Raw genomic sequence first — 19,514 nt, 5'->3', positions numbered from 1 at the left:
TTAATGTGAGTCTGTAGGGGGGGGTCCTATTACTGTGTGTGTGTGTCAGTGGGGGGACCACTAATGTGAGTCTGTGTGGGGGGGTCCTATTACTGTGTGTGTGTGTGTGTGGGGGGGGTCCTATTACTGTGTGTGTGTGTGTGTGGGGGGGGGGTTCCTATTACCTATTACCATCATTTTGCACGCTCGTATATGCTGTGGGTGGTGACCCACAGCTATACGAGCGTCCAGGAGGACGCTCCATATTAATGGAGGTGGGCCCTGATTCAGAGCGAGCGCTCTGGTCAGAGCGTCCGGCTCTGAATCAGGGCCAGAGCTCACTGTAGCTCGAGCAAGAACCATGAATGTCAGTGGTGCTGCAGGAGAGGACAGGTGAGGGGATGAGAGAGAGAGAGAGAGAGAGAGAGAGAGAGAGTGTGTGTGTGTGTGTGTGGGTGTCTATTACTGTGTGTGTGTGTGTCAGTGGGGGGGCCATTAATGTGAGTCTGTGTGGGGGGGTCCTATTACTGTGTGTGTCAGTGGGGGGACCATTAATGTGAGTGTGTGTAGGTGGGGATCCTATTACTGTGTGTGTGTGTCAGTGGGGGGACCATTAATGTGAGTCTGCGTGGGGGGTTCCTATTACTGTGTGTGTGTCAGTGGGGGGACCATTAATGTGAGTCTGTGGGGGGGTCCTATTACTGTGTGTGTCAGTGGGGGGACCATTAATGTGAGTCTGTAGGGGGGGGTCCTATTACTGTGTGTGTGTGTCAGTGGGGGGACCACTAATGTGAGTCTGTGTGGGGGGGTCCTATTACTGTGTGTGTGTGTGGGGGGGGTCCTATTACTGTGTGTGTGTGTGTGGGGGGTCCTATTACTGAGTGTGTGTGTGGGGGTTCTATTACTGTGTGTGTCGTATTACTGTGTGTGTGGGGGGGTCCTATTACTGTGTGTGTGTGTGTGGGGGGGTCCTACTACTGTGTGTGTGTGTATGGGGGGGTCCTATTACTGTGTGTGTGTCTGTGGGCGCGTGGTAATAGATACACCAATAGATGGCTCTAGACATGCCTTTTGGGCGGTGCTGGCCACGCCCTCCAACACCGCACGTGTCGTTTGCTACTTCCGTAAATGATCTCCCTCAAACTACTTTTCAAAAGTAGGCAAGTATGCTGAACCCTATGGCACAAATCCTAGATAAATTGTGTCATTAGGAATTGCACTTGGGAAGTGGGTGGCAACAAGGGGTTTGTGGACAACTTGTTTATTCTTCCATGAATCTCGGGAGTTTGGGAGTTTCCCGGACATTCCAGGAGAGTAGATAAGTACGCTGTATTCCAGGAGAGTAGGTAAGTTTCCTGGACATTCCAGGAAAGTAGGTAAGTCGACACGCCCTCACTGAACTTTGCTTATGTGACAATGTCCTGTTACAACCCGGTTAAGCCTCTTAATAGGTGTATATGCAACCCAAATGCCTAGAAAGCTTCCTCGATCATACTTGCATAGTGCATACAATTAGTTTGGTGCAATGTGAAGATAACTAGTGCTAGGTACACATTATTATTTATTACCAGGTATTTATATAGTGCACATATATTCCACAGCGCTTTACAGAGAATAGTTGACGATTCACATCAGTCCCTGCCCCAGTGGAGCTTACAATCTATGGCCCTCATTCAGAGCCGTACGCTCTGAGCAGAGCGCACGCTCTGAATGAGGGCCGGGCTCCATTTTCATGGAGCGTCCTCCTGGACGCTCGTATAGCTGTGGGTCACCACCCACAGGCTATACGAGCGTGCTTTGTGATGGCCGCGATGGTCGAGACCATCGCGACCATCGAAATTGCGAGCCGAAACCTGCGGTTGAGGTTTTCAATCGCAAGCTCCGGAGTGATTTTGGCTCTATCAGAGCCAAAATCACTCCCACTGACATCACTAGTGATGTCAGTGGGCCGGCTTCTGACGGGAGGCGTTCCCGTGGGAACGCCCCCGTCAGGGAGGCACGCCCCCGGCACGCCCACCAAAGGGGGCGTGCTGTCAATCAACATTGACAGCACGCCCCCTTTGATCGGACACAACGAGCGAAGGACTTTCCTTCGCTCGTCGCGTCTGGCGCATGCGCACGACGGAGCTCCCTCCGTCATGCTCAGTGCATAACATCGACCCACTTGCGAGCGGACAGCCGCTCGCGAGTGGGTCTGAATCAGGCCCTATATTCCCTGTCACATGCTCACACACACACACTAGGGTTAATTTTTATGTTTGGAGCCAATTAACCTACCAGTATATTTTTGGAGTGTGGGAGGAAACCAGAGAACCCGGAGGAAACCCACGCAAGCACAGGGAGAATATACAAACTCCACACAGTTAGGGCCGTGATGGGAATCGAACCCATGACCTGTCAGTGCTGTGAGGCAGTAACGCTAACCATTAAACCATCTGCGCTGCCCATATTTAGACAACGGAATGGTCAGCAGACCGATGCGCTGTCAGAACGGCCAATTGATATGTCTGGGCTGACATTGCAACTGGGCGAGCATTTAAATTTGCCCGCCCAGTTGAGATGTCAGTGTTGGCGGTCCCTACAGCAAGTGTATGGGCGGTCGGTGGGTCGCCCATACACACATGCAGATAGATATCGGAATCGGCTGTCCTGCAAGGCCGACCTGATAAGTCTTGAATGACATCGTGCACAGACATATTGGGTGAACACATCTGCCATTGCACTCGTGATATATCGCTTATCGATAGAAAAAGCAATATATCGCCAAATGTGTACCCAACAGTGCCGGCCCTGGGTGAGTTAGCACCCTGGGCCAGTCCCTTTTGAGGGTGGCAGTGTGCCCTATGCTGCACTGCCGCACCTTCCCTCACCCTCTTCCTCCCTCTGAGCCTCAAACCTAAAACACCAGCAGCTAGGTGGAGGGTGGGGATGTCATAACCAACTACTCCGGAGCCGACCAGGTGGATGCCGCTCTGTTCAGCCGAACTGCATGAACATTCGTCATGCCGACCCTGGTACCCAGCATAAGATATGCTCTGCCAGCAGGCGTACCTTCAAATCAGTAGCAGCTCCTTTATTTTTCTATTTTGTATTTTATTAGCTATGTATTCCAAACATTTAGCCAAGGCACCATTATGGGCTGCACTATTACTGTTCATGTATCTGATACACACAGTATCAGATGCTGTACGGGAACTACAGCTGGGCTGATGTTTTATGGCCTGGACAAAAAATTTAAACTGACCTGTTATTTATCTATCTCCAGCCACAATGGTTTATGTATCTAATATCTCATTTTCTTTACTTTTGCCTAATCTGCTCTCTCTCTCATTGTATGCAGCTCTCTAACATCCATATCATGACATCTGCTGTAATTACAGGTGGAGTTAAGCTGGAGTAGTTATAACCTGGGTGATGTGTTTCTACTGGACCTTGGCAGAATTATCATTCAGTGGAATGGACCTGACAGCAACAAAGCAGAGAGAATGAAGGTATCTACATTGCTGCTGAACCTGCCACTGTTCCATCTCATCTTCTTTACCAGGCTGACTCTGGGCGTGATTCAGCAAGGCGCAGTTGCTAGTACGCACACAAATGGCCGATTGTTGTGTACTGCGCATGCATCACAGTGCGCGAACTAGCCATTACGATCGGGACAGCGATCGCAGTGACTACGCAGACCCATCGCAGAGTGATTGACAGGAAGTGCCGTTTGTGGGTGGTAACGGTGGGTGGTAACGGTGGGTGGTCGGCTGAACACAGCCGTGCCAGTGCGTTTGAACGCTGTTGCAGAGGTGTGCATAAATTATCCACTGCGATGCCCTACGCAGCCTGAGGCCTGATAGTGTACGATGAAGTTAGCAATTTCTGAGTAAGGTTAGGGCTTGTGGAAGTGTGTGTGAGACTGCGATGGTACTTGATTGTACCAATGTTTTCGCAGTCCTGCTAAACATTACGGATGTGTGTAAGGTAAAGTGGGCGTCCTTATGTTGTGTATTGGCGGCATTGCTATCGCAATGGATTAGCATACTATCGCAGTGAGACTGTGTATGTAATGGCTATTGAATTCGCATCTATATTCCTTGCTGAATTAGACCCCCTATGCTTCATGCACAATGAAGAATACATGCTAAAACGGAGCAGGAAATTATACAGTGGGGATTATTTACTAAACTAAACAGTTTGGGCCTGATTCTGAGTCACATGCTGACGTGGTCCATTTCCTCAAAACTGCAGTATGTGGAAATCTCTCTCGGTGCACCAACAGACGCATCATCAAAACATGCACCAGCCCTGTGTGAGCAGTTGTGCACCTTTAAATGCAGCCACTATCAGAGACATGCCCATGACATGCCGGCGTCTGCCTATCCACCACCATTACCTCCAAGGAATGCCCTATAAAAACCTCACACCCTGCTTCCAAATTCGTTCTGCATCTCGGTGCGGTAACAATCGGGGCGCATGTGCAGTGTGCCCCAGACACATGCGCAGTACTTAAAACATTGGCCAACTGCACTCATATTGGCATAGCGTCCCACTCTGTAACCTCTATACTATGGTAACTAACCAGCCTACTGAGCTAAATTCAACCCTGTACCTAATATTATTTATTTCTAAACATATATTTATATAGCGCCATCATATTCCCCAGCACTTTATAATTGGGAACAAAAACAAGACTTTGTAATAACAAATAGACGGAGGACCTGCTGGCAAGCTTTACATCTTTGGGAAACTAGGATTTTAATAAATGAGGTGCATACATATTGCAATACTGAAAATTGCTTATTGAGGCTAATATGATCCAGTCACACAACAAGACTATCTGAGCATTAACATACGTCTATGTGTATTGTATAGAGGAGTAGCAATTGGGTAGAATAGCCCAGGGATGTTAAGATGATGGTTTAGGAATTTTTTAAGCTTGTCAAAAGGAGAGGAGTGGGTTTTCAGAGAACACTTGTAGGTTTGGAGGCTTTTTGATGAGGGAGTGAATTTTACAGAGGAAGTACAGCCCAGAAATGTCCTGTAATAAGGAATGGGACATACTTACCGACATCTGAGATTCCCTTCACGGGAGAAGCCCGGGGAGGAGAAGCAGGTGGGCGGTGTTGGGGGTGGGGCCGGATGGGTTGCATAATTAAGCCCCACCCCTCATGGGAATTCTCTGCGAACGCAGCATATTTAATTAGGGGGTGGGGCTAAATGACGCGATTTTTATAGAATCATGTCATAAGAACCCGACACCTACGTACAGAACCACTGATCTCCGGGAATATTCTCCCCATTTTGCCACTTCACTAGGAAGTGGGCGGAATGCAGGAGAAGAGTCTACACTTTCGGGGGGGGGGGGTTACCCGAAAGTCTTTAGCCTCCCGGAGGTCCCAGGATGGTAGGCAAGTATGGAATGGGAACATGTTAGTAACAGTGCTGGAGAAAAAATCTCAGGGCACTGTTCCAGAACCCCCACCCCTGGCACACGATATAATGATCATCAGGGAGACTCCCTGAAATAGTAGCAATCTCCCTGACTCCATGAAGAGTCCAGCAATCTCCCTGATTGCATCTTACCCCCATTATGTAGCTGTTATATAAAAGAAAAAACAGACATATACATTCAAATGGGTTCATTAGTATACTTTCTCTGCATTGGTTATAAGATACAATGGGCCTGATTCAGAGCCGGACGCAATTAGCGCTCGCTCGTCCTGAAAATAGGGGTGGCTATTCAAATGAACCGTTCGCTCTTTGCGGTCTGTTCACGCCTCTAGGTCTGAACGAGCGAACAAAACTTGCGGTCGTTTTTTGGATCAATACGCCCCCTGGCCGCTCGCATCCTACGTCATGTCCGCTATTTATTAGATTAATCGAGTACATCGACCAGGGTATGAACTGCTCGCTATTCTTGTGGTTGGTTTTTGCTACCACAATCTTGCGAGCAGTTCTGGCTATAAAATAACCCAGTGACGTGGTCAGTGACGCTGCTGTTTTAATTATGCACACCCATAAAACGCCCGTTTTGACCTTTAAGCACGCCTGCGTTCGGATCTCCACTCCCCGTTTTCAAGCACCTTCCCCTGTTACAACCCACATACGCCTCATTCTGTCACTCAAATTATCAGGCATTCGCTATTTTGCGAGCACATGAATTTCGACCGCACTGACTGGTTTGCGCATGCGTATAATGATCCTTATGCATGCGCAGTTGGGCAAACATCGCTCAGAGCGAACGAGCGGCCGCTTACGAGCGGCTCTGAATCAGGCCCAATGATCCCTATGGTTACATGCATTTTCTGAGAAGTATCAGTGTGTTTTTATCAACACGTTGATCTTAGTAACTGCTTTGGGCTCATTTATATTTGTATGTAAATTAATGTTATGACACGCCTCTCAGATGTAGCAGTACACGCCCAGTTTACTACCATGGTCATACGTGTTACTTTCACAATCTCCCTGAAATGCTTTTTTAAAAGTAGGTAAGTATGACCCAACAAGTGCGACGGGAGCAGTGGGAACAGGAAGATGAGTGCCAGGCGCATCCTAAGGGAGCGTGTAGTGGGGTACCTCTTCAGACACCCCACAATGTGTAAAAGTGTGTTGGGCTGCCTTTCTGTCGTACCATCAGGGTAGCGACAGTGTTGCACCTTAGGCCTTCGCCCTGGGAGGAAGCACCAGTTGTGCACCACTCGTTACAGCCCTGGCAGGGAGTGTGGATGAGAGGCGCAGAGTGGAGGGGAGGAGCTGTTAGACATTTTGAGACAAGGGAGATAATGTATGTAAATGATGTTTTATTACTGACTTTTTGTATTAGTAAGGGGTTAGGTATGATATGTTGACGGCCATAATATCAACATTCATCATGTCGATATAGCCATAATTTCAACATTGACCATGTCGACATTCCCTAGTGGCCCAGTGGAGACTTACCTGCTCCCAATGGCTGCAGTGGCTCCAGTGTCGTCTTCCAGGTCCCGGTGGTCATGTGGCTGTGACTTCCAGGTCAGACGTCCGATCCTCTAGCGTTCAGGTGAGTATTTCTCCCCTATCGCTAATTCCTTCCCTCTAGTGCCTAAACTTAACCACCCTCTGCCGGCTAACCCTAACCCTTCCGCCTGCAACCTAACCCTAATGTCAACATTCTGAGAAGGTGGGCACGTTGCCTGTCAACATTTCAACAATGTCAACATCAAAACAGTCGACATTGAGTTGTCAAAATGTTTTCAATGTCATTGTCGATCTTTTGACTACATCCCAGTACAAGTATTTGGTATTGGATATGGTAAAGTATAGGCAACCAATGTAGGAATTGACAGAACGAAGCAGCTTTGGAAGAACAATTTGCATGGAAAATGAGTCCAGCAGCCAGTGGCGTAACTAGGGCAGGGCGAGCGGGGTACGTGCCCTGGGCGCCGTGGGGCCAGCGGCGCGGGGGGGCGCCTCTGGCCACGGTACCAGCCCGCCCTAGTTAGCCAGTGTAGCGCCAACCGCAGTGTGTGCGGTCAGCGCTACACATTTACACAGGACCGGCGCTAGGCTTCCAGCGCCGGTCCTGTGCGGCACACCTGAGCCCGTTCCCTCCCCCTGAGCACTTGCCCAATAGCGCCAGGAGGAGGGTGGGCTCAGGTTATACTAACACACACATCGCCGCCAGCACGGCAGCGATGTGTGTATTATTCAGCAGCCAATGAGAGTCAGACAGACTCTCATTGGCTGCTGCTGCACACACATCCTCCGCCAGCGCTGGCGGAGATGTGTGTGAATCAGCAGCCAATGAGAGTCAGATAGACTCTCATTGACTGCTGCGCGCCCACTGCAAGAGCCGGGCTTCCGTCCGGCTCCTGCAGTGGGTAATGGGAGAGATGTCATGAAGTCATGATGTCTCTCCCATAATGCATAGCGCGCCAGCCCGGGAGGACTGACGTGTGGCGGCGGGAGCGGTGGCCTGAGCAGGAGCGTGGATTCAGGTAAGTTTATTTTTTTTATTTTTTTTTGTAACTTGTGTGTCTGTACTACGGGGGGATGGGGGGGTGGCTACTACTACTGGGGACACTATCACTTGGGGGGGGCTACTACTACTGGGGACACTATCACTTGGGGGGGCTACTACTACTGGGGACACTATCACTTGGGGGGGCTACTACTTCTGGGGACACTATCACTTGGGGAGGGGGGCTACTACTACTGGGGACACTATCACTTGGGGAGGGGGGCTACTACTACTGGGGACACTATCACTTGGGGGGGCTACTACTTCTGGGGACACTATCACTTGGGGAGGGGGGCTACTACTACTGGGGACACTATCACTTGGGGGGGCTACTACTTCTGGGGACACTATCACTTGGGGAGGGGGGCTACTACTACTGGGGACACTATCACTTGGGGAGGGGGGCTACTACTACTGGGGACACTATCACTTGGGGGGGCTACTACTTCTGGGGACACTATCACTTGGGGAGGGGGGCTATTACTACTGGGGACACTATCACTTGGGGAGGGGGGCTACTACTTCTGGGGACACTATCACTTGGGGGGGGCTACTAATTCTGGGGACACTATCACTTGGGGGGGCTACTACTACTGGGGACATTATCACTTGGGGAGGGGGGCTACTACTACTGGGGACACTATCACTTAGGGGGGGCTACTACTACTGGGGACACTATCACTTGGGGGGCTACTACTACTGGGGACACTATTACTGGGGGGCTGCTACTACTGGGGACACTATTACTGGGGGGGCTGCTACTACTGGGGACACTATCACTTGGGGGGGCTACTACTACTGGGGACACTGTTACTGGGGGGGCTGCTACTAATGGGGACACTATCACTTGGGGGGGCTGCTACTACTGGGGACACTATTAATGGGGGGGCTGCTACTACTGGGGACAATATCATTTGGGGGGGGGCTGCTACTACTGGGGACAATATCATTTGGGGGGGGCTGCTACTACTGGGGACACTATTACTGGGAGGGGCTGCTGCTACTGGGGACACTATCAATTGGGGGGGCTGCTACTATTGGGGACACCATTAGTGGGGGGGCTACTACTACTGGGCACACTATTTCTGGAAGGGGCTGCTACTACTGGGGACACTATTACTGGGAGGGGCTGCTACTACTAGGGACACTATTACTGGGGGGGCTACTACTACTGGGGACACTATTACTGGGGGGGGCTGCTACTACTAGGGACACTTACTGGGGGGCTGCTACTACTAGGGACACTATTACTGGGGGGAGCTACTACTACTGGGGACACTATTACTGGGTGGGAGCTACTACTGGGGGCAAAATTACTGGGGGGAGCTACTACTGGGTGCACCATTACTGGGGGAGCTACTACTGGGGGCACTGCATGAGGGGGAATGTCTACTGGGGGGGACTACTACTGGTGGCACTTAAGGGGCTTACTACTAGGGGACCAGTAATGGGGGCACTAAATAGGGAGGGCCACTACAGGGGGCACTGTATAAGGGACACTGGATAAGGGGGGGGGATCACTGCTGGGGACCTACATATGGGCGACCACTACTGGAGGCACTGAATAAGGGGAACTAATGAGGGGCTGCATAAGGGGGACCACTACTATGGGCCTGCATAAGAGGGATAACAACTGCTGACATTGCATACTGGGGGTACTGTATAAGGGGCACTACTGGGGTTAAGGTGCATATGGAAAGTAATGTGATGATAAAGGGGTGTGTCATGTTGACACGCCCCATTTTTAGGTGACCACGTCCATTTTTTGCCGCGCGCGCACATAGGGGGGGGCTCCATTTTCACATTTGCCCTGGTCTCCAAATACCCTAGTTACGCCACTGCCAGCAGCAGCAGCTGCATTCAGATTGTAGGGGTAAAAGTCTGGTTAAGTAACAGTCAAGAAGTGGTCTCCGCTCTGCTTTTTTGAGGGCAGAATACCCCTTTTCTGGGACGCTAGAGCAACATTGCTAGGCCTCTAGACAAATTGTGGCACATGGCTTGGCAATGCCTGCTCTGCCCCTGCTTAGTGATGTGTCTAGTTGCTGGGGAATTTACAGGCTGCATTCTCAGGAATATTGGTTCAGGCATTAGTCACAACTTAGTCATAGGCATCAGCCACAATCAGCTCAGCCCACTTGTGCCATATTACTGATTCTGAAATATAATTAAAGTGAATTTAAATGACTAACACTGTATCAATAATTATGTTTCTATTTACAAGGGAATGTTGTTAGCTAAAGACATACGTGATAGAGAAAGAGGAGGCAGGATGGAGATCGCTGTGATTGAAGGGGACAATGAGAAAGCATTTCCAGAATTAACAAAACTTCTAACAAGAACGCTTGGCGAGAGAACACACAAAATTGGACCAGGGAGTGCTGATGAAGTTGCTGACCAAACACAAAAAGCGAACATTATGTTATACCAGTAAGTAACATACATATTTCCAGTGACATCTAGGTGGTACCATGCGTGTGCGACCGCAATCCATAATAGTCTATGGAAACAGTGTTTTTGTATTATTATTATTATCCTTTATTTATATGGCTCCACAAGTGTCTTGCAGCGCTTTACAAAGTACATAAATAAGTGAACAAGAAACCAGTGAGTTACAGTACAATACACTGCAGGACAAGGACAAGGTTATATACATTGCTGCATTAGCGATCATAACACTCAAATAAGCAACAGGGTGTAAGCAACTAAGTGTTAGGTGTCCTAGTGGGGAGTAAGGAGTGGATGAAAGTATAAGTAAGGAGACGCACAAGAGGGTAGAGGGCCCTGCTCCTGAGAGCTTACATTTTAATGGGGAGGGGCAAACAGGCGTGATACAGATGGCGTAGACAGGGAGAAAGGGGCATGTAGCAGCGGGTTAGAATGAGAGCTGGAAGGCATTGATGAAGTAGTGGGCCCTCAAAGCCCATTTGAAGATTTGTAGAGAAGGAGAAGGAGAGAGTTACAGAGGTAGGAAACAGCACGGGAGTGGGAGAAAGTAATCAGTTGGCAGGAGAGGCGGAGTAAGTGAGTGTAAGAGCCTTGAATTGGGTTCTGAAGGGGAAGGGGAGCAAGTGTAGGGCTTGTAGGAGAGGGGAAGCAGATGTAGAATGTTTGGAGAGGAAGATGAGTCGAGCAGCAGCACTGAGGACAGATTGGAGTGGATTGGAGAGAGGTGGGAGTCAGGTAGACCAGATAGGAGGCAGTTACAGTAGTCCAATCTGGAGATGACCAGTGAGAGGATGAGGGTTTTAGTAGCATCCTGGGTGAGAAAGGGTCTGATCTTGGAAATATTTTGGAGATGGAAATGACAGGACTGTGGCTCTGACAGAGCGCTCGCTCTGAATCAGGGCAGTCCTTCATTTGTAGAGCGGCCTACCGGACGCTCGTATAGCTGTGGGTGACCACCCACAGCTATAGCGAGTGGCCAGGAAGATGGTCGCGATGGTCAAGTCCATCGCGACCATCGAGCTTGCGACGAGACCCTTGTGGTAGGGTCTCGTTGCCGCAAGCCCTGGAGTGCTTTTTGGCTCTATCAGAGCCGAAAGCACTCCCACTGACATCACTTGTGATGTCAGTGGGGCCGGCCCCAGACAGTAGGCGTTCCCATGGGAACGCCTCCGTCTGGCCAGCCACACCCCCGGCACGCCCACCAAAGGGGGCGTGCTGTCACTCACCATCGACAGCACGCCCCCTTTGTCTCACGCATGCGCACAATGGAGCCGGGTCCGTCGTGAGCATGCGCAGTGGGCCAACATCGACCCGCTTGCGAGTGCTCAGGGCTCGCAAGCGGGTCTGAATTAGGCCCTGTGAGAGGTGCTGAATGTGTGGTTTGAAGGAGAGGGAGGACTCCAAGACAGTGCACTTTGGGGCTAGAGGAGATAATTGTGCCATCAATTGATAAAGAAATTGTGGGAAGTGAGGTTAGTCGGGAGGGTGGGAGAACCAGGGGACTGGGAGGACCAGGGTACTACTGCTGGAGCAACCAACGCAGAGGTGAAGCCCTTTGCACTGCAGTCCCATTCTGGCACGTGCACAGTAAAGCCCTGTTTGGGCTTTAAGTTACAGAAGTTAAAGACCAAACAGGACCTCTCTGAGCATGTGCTGGCTCGTGCATGTGTTTAGAAAACAAAATGTGGGTCTGCAGAGTGCATTCCTAGCTTCCCACTTCACACCCATAATCTGTGTCTACTTTTAATGTCAGTATGATCAGGAAACAAAACAACCGCCTAGCCCCCATATCCATATGAACCTTATAGATGCACACCCACAATCCGTGTCTACTTTGGTGTGATTGTGAGTCAGACTGTAAGCATACATGGTGAAAGCAGTAATATAATGTCAATTTGGGCACTGATTGCTACTACCCCATTCATTAATTTCAACTTTACCATTTCAGCCATTTAGCCTCATTTAATGTGTGTCTGATGGGACTGTTTTAATACATGTGTTACTTGTGCGTGGGTTAAGGGTTAGTGTTAGTATACTTACTTGGGCTGTGTCATAATTCTGACTGGCGGGATGCCGTACCCAACCTGTGTGATCTAATGTTTTTTATTATATTGTGTGATACCACAGTGAAATTAGCTCGGTAGATGGGTGTCAGTGGTGCAATGTTTAGTGGTCAAGTGAGGGTCCATGCAGCTTTTCCAGGTAAAATAAATTAAATAATGACTTAATGTCAGCATGATCAGGGAACAAAAAAAACAAACGCCTAGCCCCCATCAGGGCACTGACTCACTTCTTCGTTCCTGACTAACCTTGGGCAGCTAGTCTGCAAACATAGTCCAAAGTCTCTCTCTGCCTATTGCAGAGTAACACTGGGATATTAGCCAGGTCTGGCTTGGCCTCTGGCTTCTCAACTGTCAGCTGTCCTGACACAGGCTGCGGGCTGGTCTTTAGCTGGCTGGCTGCCTCAGCCTCAGAGTCTGACTTGCTTCCTTGCAGTTAACATAGGCTTTGGCCTACTCGCATGATTCACACGGCTCAGTTCAGAGTTTGATAGCCTTCCCTGTCTCCCCCAGGTCTAGGCTCACTCCTCCTGTCCTTCAATGGCTTTCTGGCACAATGAGCTCTGTCTGACCGGTCTCTTCCCTGGACTAAATCCACTGGGCAGCCATTAGGTGAACTAACATCTGCTTAAGTTCCCTGTGTGGGGGCAGATCCCTCCAGAATAGGCATCAGAGGAGGCGATCTAACGACTATATTACTTAGAAAAGAAACAGAATGGATCTTTAGATTGGGTACTTTAGTACCCAGAGGACTGAATGAATACAATAGTTACAGTCCCTTCCTTATATGATGCTATATTCATTAAATCTGTTCCTCTATATTATATTCTATTCATCTTTTCTATGATATCAAAATTAACGTATTACGGTCTTCTCTCCTCCCCTTCTTTTTCTTTTTTTTCCTCCCTTTTTTTATTTTCCTTTCTTTGCATTATATCCACTTTTATGCACTATTATCGTTTAAATTTATATTTATATTGGTCCTGATTGTTTAATACTCTTTTTGTGTATTTATGGTAGACATTGGTAGCTCTTTAAATCTATACTAATTATTATTGCATTTGTATTTAGTTGTTTCTTTAGATAACGATTTTATTACTATATTCATTTTATATGCACTGTATTTTTTCATGCACACTGATTAGTTTGTCACTAACATAATTACACAATTTTCACATCCAAATATCATCCTTGCACATACATGTATATGTTTCATTTATACTACATTTATATATAATTTTTTAATATTACACATATAGATTGCAAAAAATATTTTATTTAATTTAATTACCAATTTTTGACACACACCAGTATTACTCTTCCACACCAATAATCACTTTTTGTTTATTATCACTTTATTGTTTATTTTGCTTTTATGCACGTTTTCACATTATTTTCTATTCTATATTTATTTTCACCAGTCCTATTATATACAATATTTCACGATTTGACTATGACACTCTCTATCAAGAGTTCTAATACGTTTTATTATATTTAATATGTTCTCTTAGGGGAGACCTTAACACCTATTGCAGTTTACAATTGCAATAGCATGTTTTATTTTTATTCTTTCTTCTTCTTTTTCTTCTTTTTCTCTTTCTTTTTCTTTTCTTTTCAATTGAAAGAAATTTTTAGTGGATACTGTGAGCGTATTACCGCTTAACCGGCTCACTCTCTCTATCCCTTAGGAAACGATAGGTGTTTTCCTTTCACTTTCTCTGTCTCTGAAAAGGTATGATACCTGTTGGATTATGATTGGCCAGCTGCCTTGTCTATTTTGACATAGCAGGCATTGACAGGTCAATCATTATTCACTCTATCCCTGATTGACTACAATGTAAACCGGACGGTACTTGGCCGGCTGCTCTGACGATTTTGACACAGCAGCTTTTGATAGGCCAAGGTCCGTATATGAACATGGACATTTTTGATCCGCCCACACAGCTGTCCTCTCCGTGAACAAGCCGTTGGCGAAACGCGCATCGGCAGACAGGAAGGGTGCCCGTGGCTGCGCAGCAAGGGAACCGATTACTATCAGTCGGTATTTAGTTATGTGTCTTTCCTTTATATTTAATTGTGTGACCTTTATTCGGTATATCACCATGTCTTTTATTCTGTAAACTGGTATGGATAATCTTTCCATACTTTAACACTTATCGGGGGATGTATTTTATTTTAATACCATATGCACTTCAAACTAAATGGAGATTTTGTTGTACTGCTGCTCTGAGTACATACCTATAAAGAAATCCTCAATTCTGTATTCTCAAGGGAAGTTATATCAATGTCTTGATATGTGGACATACCTCTATATATGACTTCTATAGAGGATCGTGATTCTGCTAATGTTTGCAACTTATAGCATTTATTAAATTTACACCAATGTATGCATGGCTTAGCAATTTTTTATATATATAAAAGTGCTTATAAGACCAGTGATCTGATATTTGGATATACCTCTATATATGATTTTCATGATTTTGTTGATGTTTGCAACTTATGGTGTTTTCCAAGCTCACACTAATGTTTGCAAGGGTTAGTATCTCCCTTTTATATAAAAGCTCTTACAAGACAGCATTAGGGAATTTACATTAGGATACTTTTCCCTGTGAGAACACATGAGGATTGAGATTTTGTTTCATTACAAGTTGTTACACTATCCAGCAGACACACGAGATTTGCCTGCTACAGTGTTTCCCTCACTAATATGTGATCTATTGATGTGAATACCTTGTGGAAGCGCTTAATGTCACCAGACAAAGAGTGTCTTACGGATATTAGTACTATACCCATATTATTAGCACACGCAATATTCAAACTTTGGATGTGCTTTTTACTTTAATGGGTAGTTGTTGATATATTGATTGTGTTAACAAAATTTATTATATATATATATATATACTCTATTTAATATTTACTCAATAGCAGCTATAATTATTTAGTCTAATACATTGTATCACTCTGACTGATTAGGTACAATCTCAGACTGATACTTCTCTCATCAGTTGTCCGATGCCTAGAGTATGACATCAGAAAGCAGAAAGGAACATCTGAGTAACGTATCACTCACATTTTATTTTCAGAGGGTATAACTGTCCCCCCATGTCACACCTCTCATCAATGGCCTTTGGACTAAATGAGTAGTGGTAGAACTGGGAGTATCGGTTCTTTTCCCTCGCTTTTCTGATATTTCTTCTTTATTTGGTTGACACAAATTTGTTATTACGATTTTGCACATAATGTAATATATTGCCATCTTCGGATGTTCAATAAATATTCTCACACTATTGTATTTTTCTCATTGAGTGGTGACTAGCTCAGATAACCGGTCCTTTCACTGCACGTTCTATGCACAAGTAAGACGTCCGGGGATTTGAGACTTATTCTGAGAAACGTACATTCACTCTTTATATTCCAAGGGTCAACGCATGTTATTAGCTCTTATGTTCTCACAGATGACCTAGGCCAGGTGGGAGCTATTTGAGTTATTGGCAGCAATCTTGTTGTCTCCTGACTATTTTGTTATTTCATCTTGAGGTTATCAAGGAATGCCATGTGATGCTTCTATATGTTGAATACTGACTGTATATACCATTATGACATTATGATTGGTTTGGATATGGTATGAATATTATTCCACTTGATATTTCGATTTAACAAATCTATATACTCTATCAACTTTGAATTGTTAGAAATTAGAGCTTATTGCTCTGCTCATGCAGCTATTTGCTCTTTATTGGTAATTGATTATATATCCATAAGGAGTTGTTCATCTTGTCTTAATGTATGTATGTACCCAATATATGTGTATGTCTAGTTATATTTAGTGGTATATCATAAGCATTTTTTCTATTTACATTTGTCCCCACTACTTTCTTAAGTAGCTTATGTAGGGCTTGCATTTTATGTTTTTTTGTTATTGATTAAAAGTTACGTATTAATCTTTGTACAATACCCAAGAGTGCTCACAACACAGAGTTTTTCCTTTTCTGTTTGTTCTCCTTATGACTATGACTCTAGTGAGCACCACCACTGCCCTAATATATTCATTTTAGATGTGTTCTAATTTATTATCAGTATAGTGGTCCTATTATCCTAAGATAGTATTTCTTTCAATAGTCTGTGCGACGATATTCCCCTTTTTCCCCTTTCCCTGTCTTCATTCCACGGATCCCTCCAGCCCCACACAGAATCCATGGCTCACTATCGCCATCTCTGGTGATCCTGTCACAATTGACAGAAACATAGTTCCTGGCAAAAGTGTGTAAAAAAGTTAAATAAGGTGCAAATAGAGGTCCTGATTCTAAATCGCACGCAACTTCGAATTCAGTTGCATCCGGTGATTTTCAGCATCCTACACATGCGTCCTGGGCTGCATACACACATTTGTGAACTTACATATTATTCAGAGTTATATGCATCTCAGCTGTTTCTTTGTGTCAGCTTAATGAGAGTTCTGGGTGGCAACTGGGTGGCAGCAATGTGGAGGCACACAAGAAAACCGTTTTGTGGGTGCGTCATAGGCGTATTGCCAAAGTTACTTGTCAGTCTATGCATATGCAAGAGGATGTCACATTCAGATGCATCACCTGCACCTAGCAAGTGCAAGAGCCGATTATAAGGAGGGCTGCTCTTGCATACGGAAAAGTGGGTCTGCGCGATAGAATAGACGCATATACCTACGATGCGTATAGCCACATCAGCATTCTATTTGGATTTCATTTGCATTCCGTTCGCAGCGGGCGTCCCAAGTTGCGTTTGTTTTATGTACAACTCAGAATCAGGATCCATTGTCCTATTTCCAGGTATCAGATGCTTTTTGATAATCAGGACCTCTTGAGTATGTGTAAAGTTTCAGTCCTGTTTTGGGAAGGAAAGTAAGCATGGTATGCCCAGACCCAGCTACTCACATCAGAGGAAAATATTAGCACAGTAGACGCTGATATCTTCTGCAAATCAATGAGCTTCCCTTTAAAAATGGATGTACATAACATCAAAACATTTGCACTTATGGAAAAAAATTTTTAATGACTACAGCTGCTGTTTTGTCTGTATGAACATAGGGCCTTATTCAGCGTGCACTACTGAACGCAGACTGCCGATGATTGGGAACCCACCTGGAGACTGGCAGTGAATAACAGACTGCTGCCATTTGTGGGTGGGGAGGGGTGGTGATGCCCTCTGTTTTCCGAAACCGAGGCGTGTCGCCGCCGTTGGGAGGGAGGGAAGAAGCCAGGATCTCCGTTGGCTGATGGAGATTTCCTGGCTTCTTCCTCTCATCTGTGGGGGCCGGCTGCGTGACCTCATGGATCACCTTAGCCATCTGAAGTTCCGCAGAATATCCAATGATGCATTGGACAACACAGCTCGGATACGTAATGCAGCAGGAGGCGTGCATTACCATAGCTGCACAGACGGAATTGCAAAGGGGTGTGTGTATTTGCGTGTGTCAGGCTTGCCGTCATTTAGTTCCCTCCTTCCTGGAGGGAGCTGTCGGGCTTACACAGCAGGGGGCGTGGCGCATTCAAAGGGGGCAGGGCCATGCAGCTGATTCATCATTTGGGGTGGAGCATGAGGGCGTAGCAGCGCAAACGCGTCATCTTAACTCCGCCCTCTCTTCACAATGCCGAGATTAAGGGCATTGTGGAGCAGGGACCGGAGCCACCATGACGCGAATCGCGTCATCGGCCTCCCTGCTGCCGAGTTTATACTTTCAACTGATTAATGCTGCCGTATGAGACATTCTGATGCTGAACTGCATTGCTTGCTGCACCACAATCCCATTCCACACCCACTCCTGATTCCGAAACATGAAGGTATTGTGCATTTTACTCACTTGTGCAAATACTTGTGGTGATCTTATTGATAGCTCTATAAAGCCCCCCAAAGCAAGGGGCCGAATAGCAGCAGTGATTAATTTGGTACATGGAATTATATAGAAATAAGTAGATTTTAGGGCTGATGCAATGTTGAACATACGCCCATATTGTTACATTGCATCATGCATCTTTCCGCTCTGCGTGTGCAGAATCAAGCATAGGCAGACTCATATGCATTATATATTTTTGGCCTGGGGGGCACACAAACATCACTGGCCTATTGGTCGCAGCATATCAGTAAAAGGTGGCTTTAGATATAGAACCTAAGGTCTTATTTATCCTACTGTATAAAGGAGGCACAGTACACGAGGCTCGGGTGTTCCCGTCTGACTCGGAACTCACTTAGAGGCCGAACGTCATCCTCCTGACGTCAGATTGTCGCGAGAGTTTGTTTCTATATAAGGCACCGCAAAAGGACTCAACGCCACTTCACTGTTCACTCGCACGCTGCGCACTGCTATGCAATGTCTCTCTGAAAATGTTAAAGTGGCTGTGTCCAAAGTGGCTGTGCTGGTAAAGTGACTGTATAGGGGGCACACTGCACGCTGATGTATGCTGCGCTACTCTGCTGATTAAAGTGGCTGTAGTAGCCTGTGTCCACTCCAGACTCACAAGTGGCTGTGCTGTTTGATTGTGTATAGGGGGGCACACTGCATGCTGATGTATGCTGCACTCAGTGGTGTCCCTCCCCGCGGTGTCACCCGGTGCGTGGAGGGACGTTGTGAGCTTGGCACAGCCACCCAAAAAGGGGGTGTGGCCTCGTATGAAGGGGCATGGCCTCGTGGCCCGATCCCTCTCCTGTTTTTTAATATTACTGGGAGGGGGTGCTGACTGCATTGTGTTGCAGTGCCAGCTCCCTCACAGTGGCAGGACCCGGGTGCTGCACTTAATACTACAGTGCAGCACTCGGCTCCTGTCTCTGTGGGGGAGTGTCATTCTGCACCTTGGTGTTACCGCTCAGCGGGTGACACCCGGGTGCGGCCTGCACCCCCCTTGTGACGCCACTGGCTGCACTATACTCTGCTGATTAAAGTGGTTTTGTCCAGGACTCACAAGTGGCTGTGTGTACAAGGCATGCTGATGTATGCTACGATGTACTCATGCCCATCTGCTCCAGTGTAAAAAAAAAAAGTCAAATTATATATTTTTTTTAAAGTATAAAAA

The 19,514-nt window shown here is 46.8% G+C and overlaps 1 protein-coding gene across 3 annotated transcripts in view; it reads left to right on the top strand.

Annotated features, from left to right (window-relative positions):
- Positions 1-19,514, top strand: part of AVIL (advillin) — a 118,069-nt gene that overhangs the window by 64,214 nt on the left and 34,341 nt on the right. For all 3 annotated transcript variants that reach the window (XM_088465927.1, XM_088465929.1, XM_088465928.1), the window contains 2 exons: positions 3,360-3,470; positions 10,188-10,393. In XM_088465927.1, coding sequence (XP_088322053.1) covers positions 3,360-3,470; positions 10,188-10,393 — 317 coding nt within the window. The remainder of the gene's footprint in view (positions 1-3,359; positions 3,471-10,187; positions 10,394-19,514) is intronic.

This window comes from Taudactylus pleione, unplaced genomic scaffold, assembly GCF_031769625.1.
Source record: "Taudactylus pleione unplaced genomic scaffold, aTauple2 ptg000065l, whole genome shotgun sequence".
Lineage (NCBI taxonomy): Eukaryota > Metazoa > Chordata > Amphibia > Anura > Myobatrachidae > Taudactylus > Taudactylus pleione.
The sequence above is the reverse complement of the archived record's forward strand: the minus strand, read 5'-3'. Positions and strand labels throughout refer to the sequence as shown.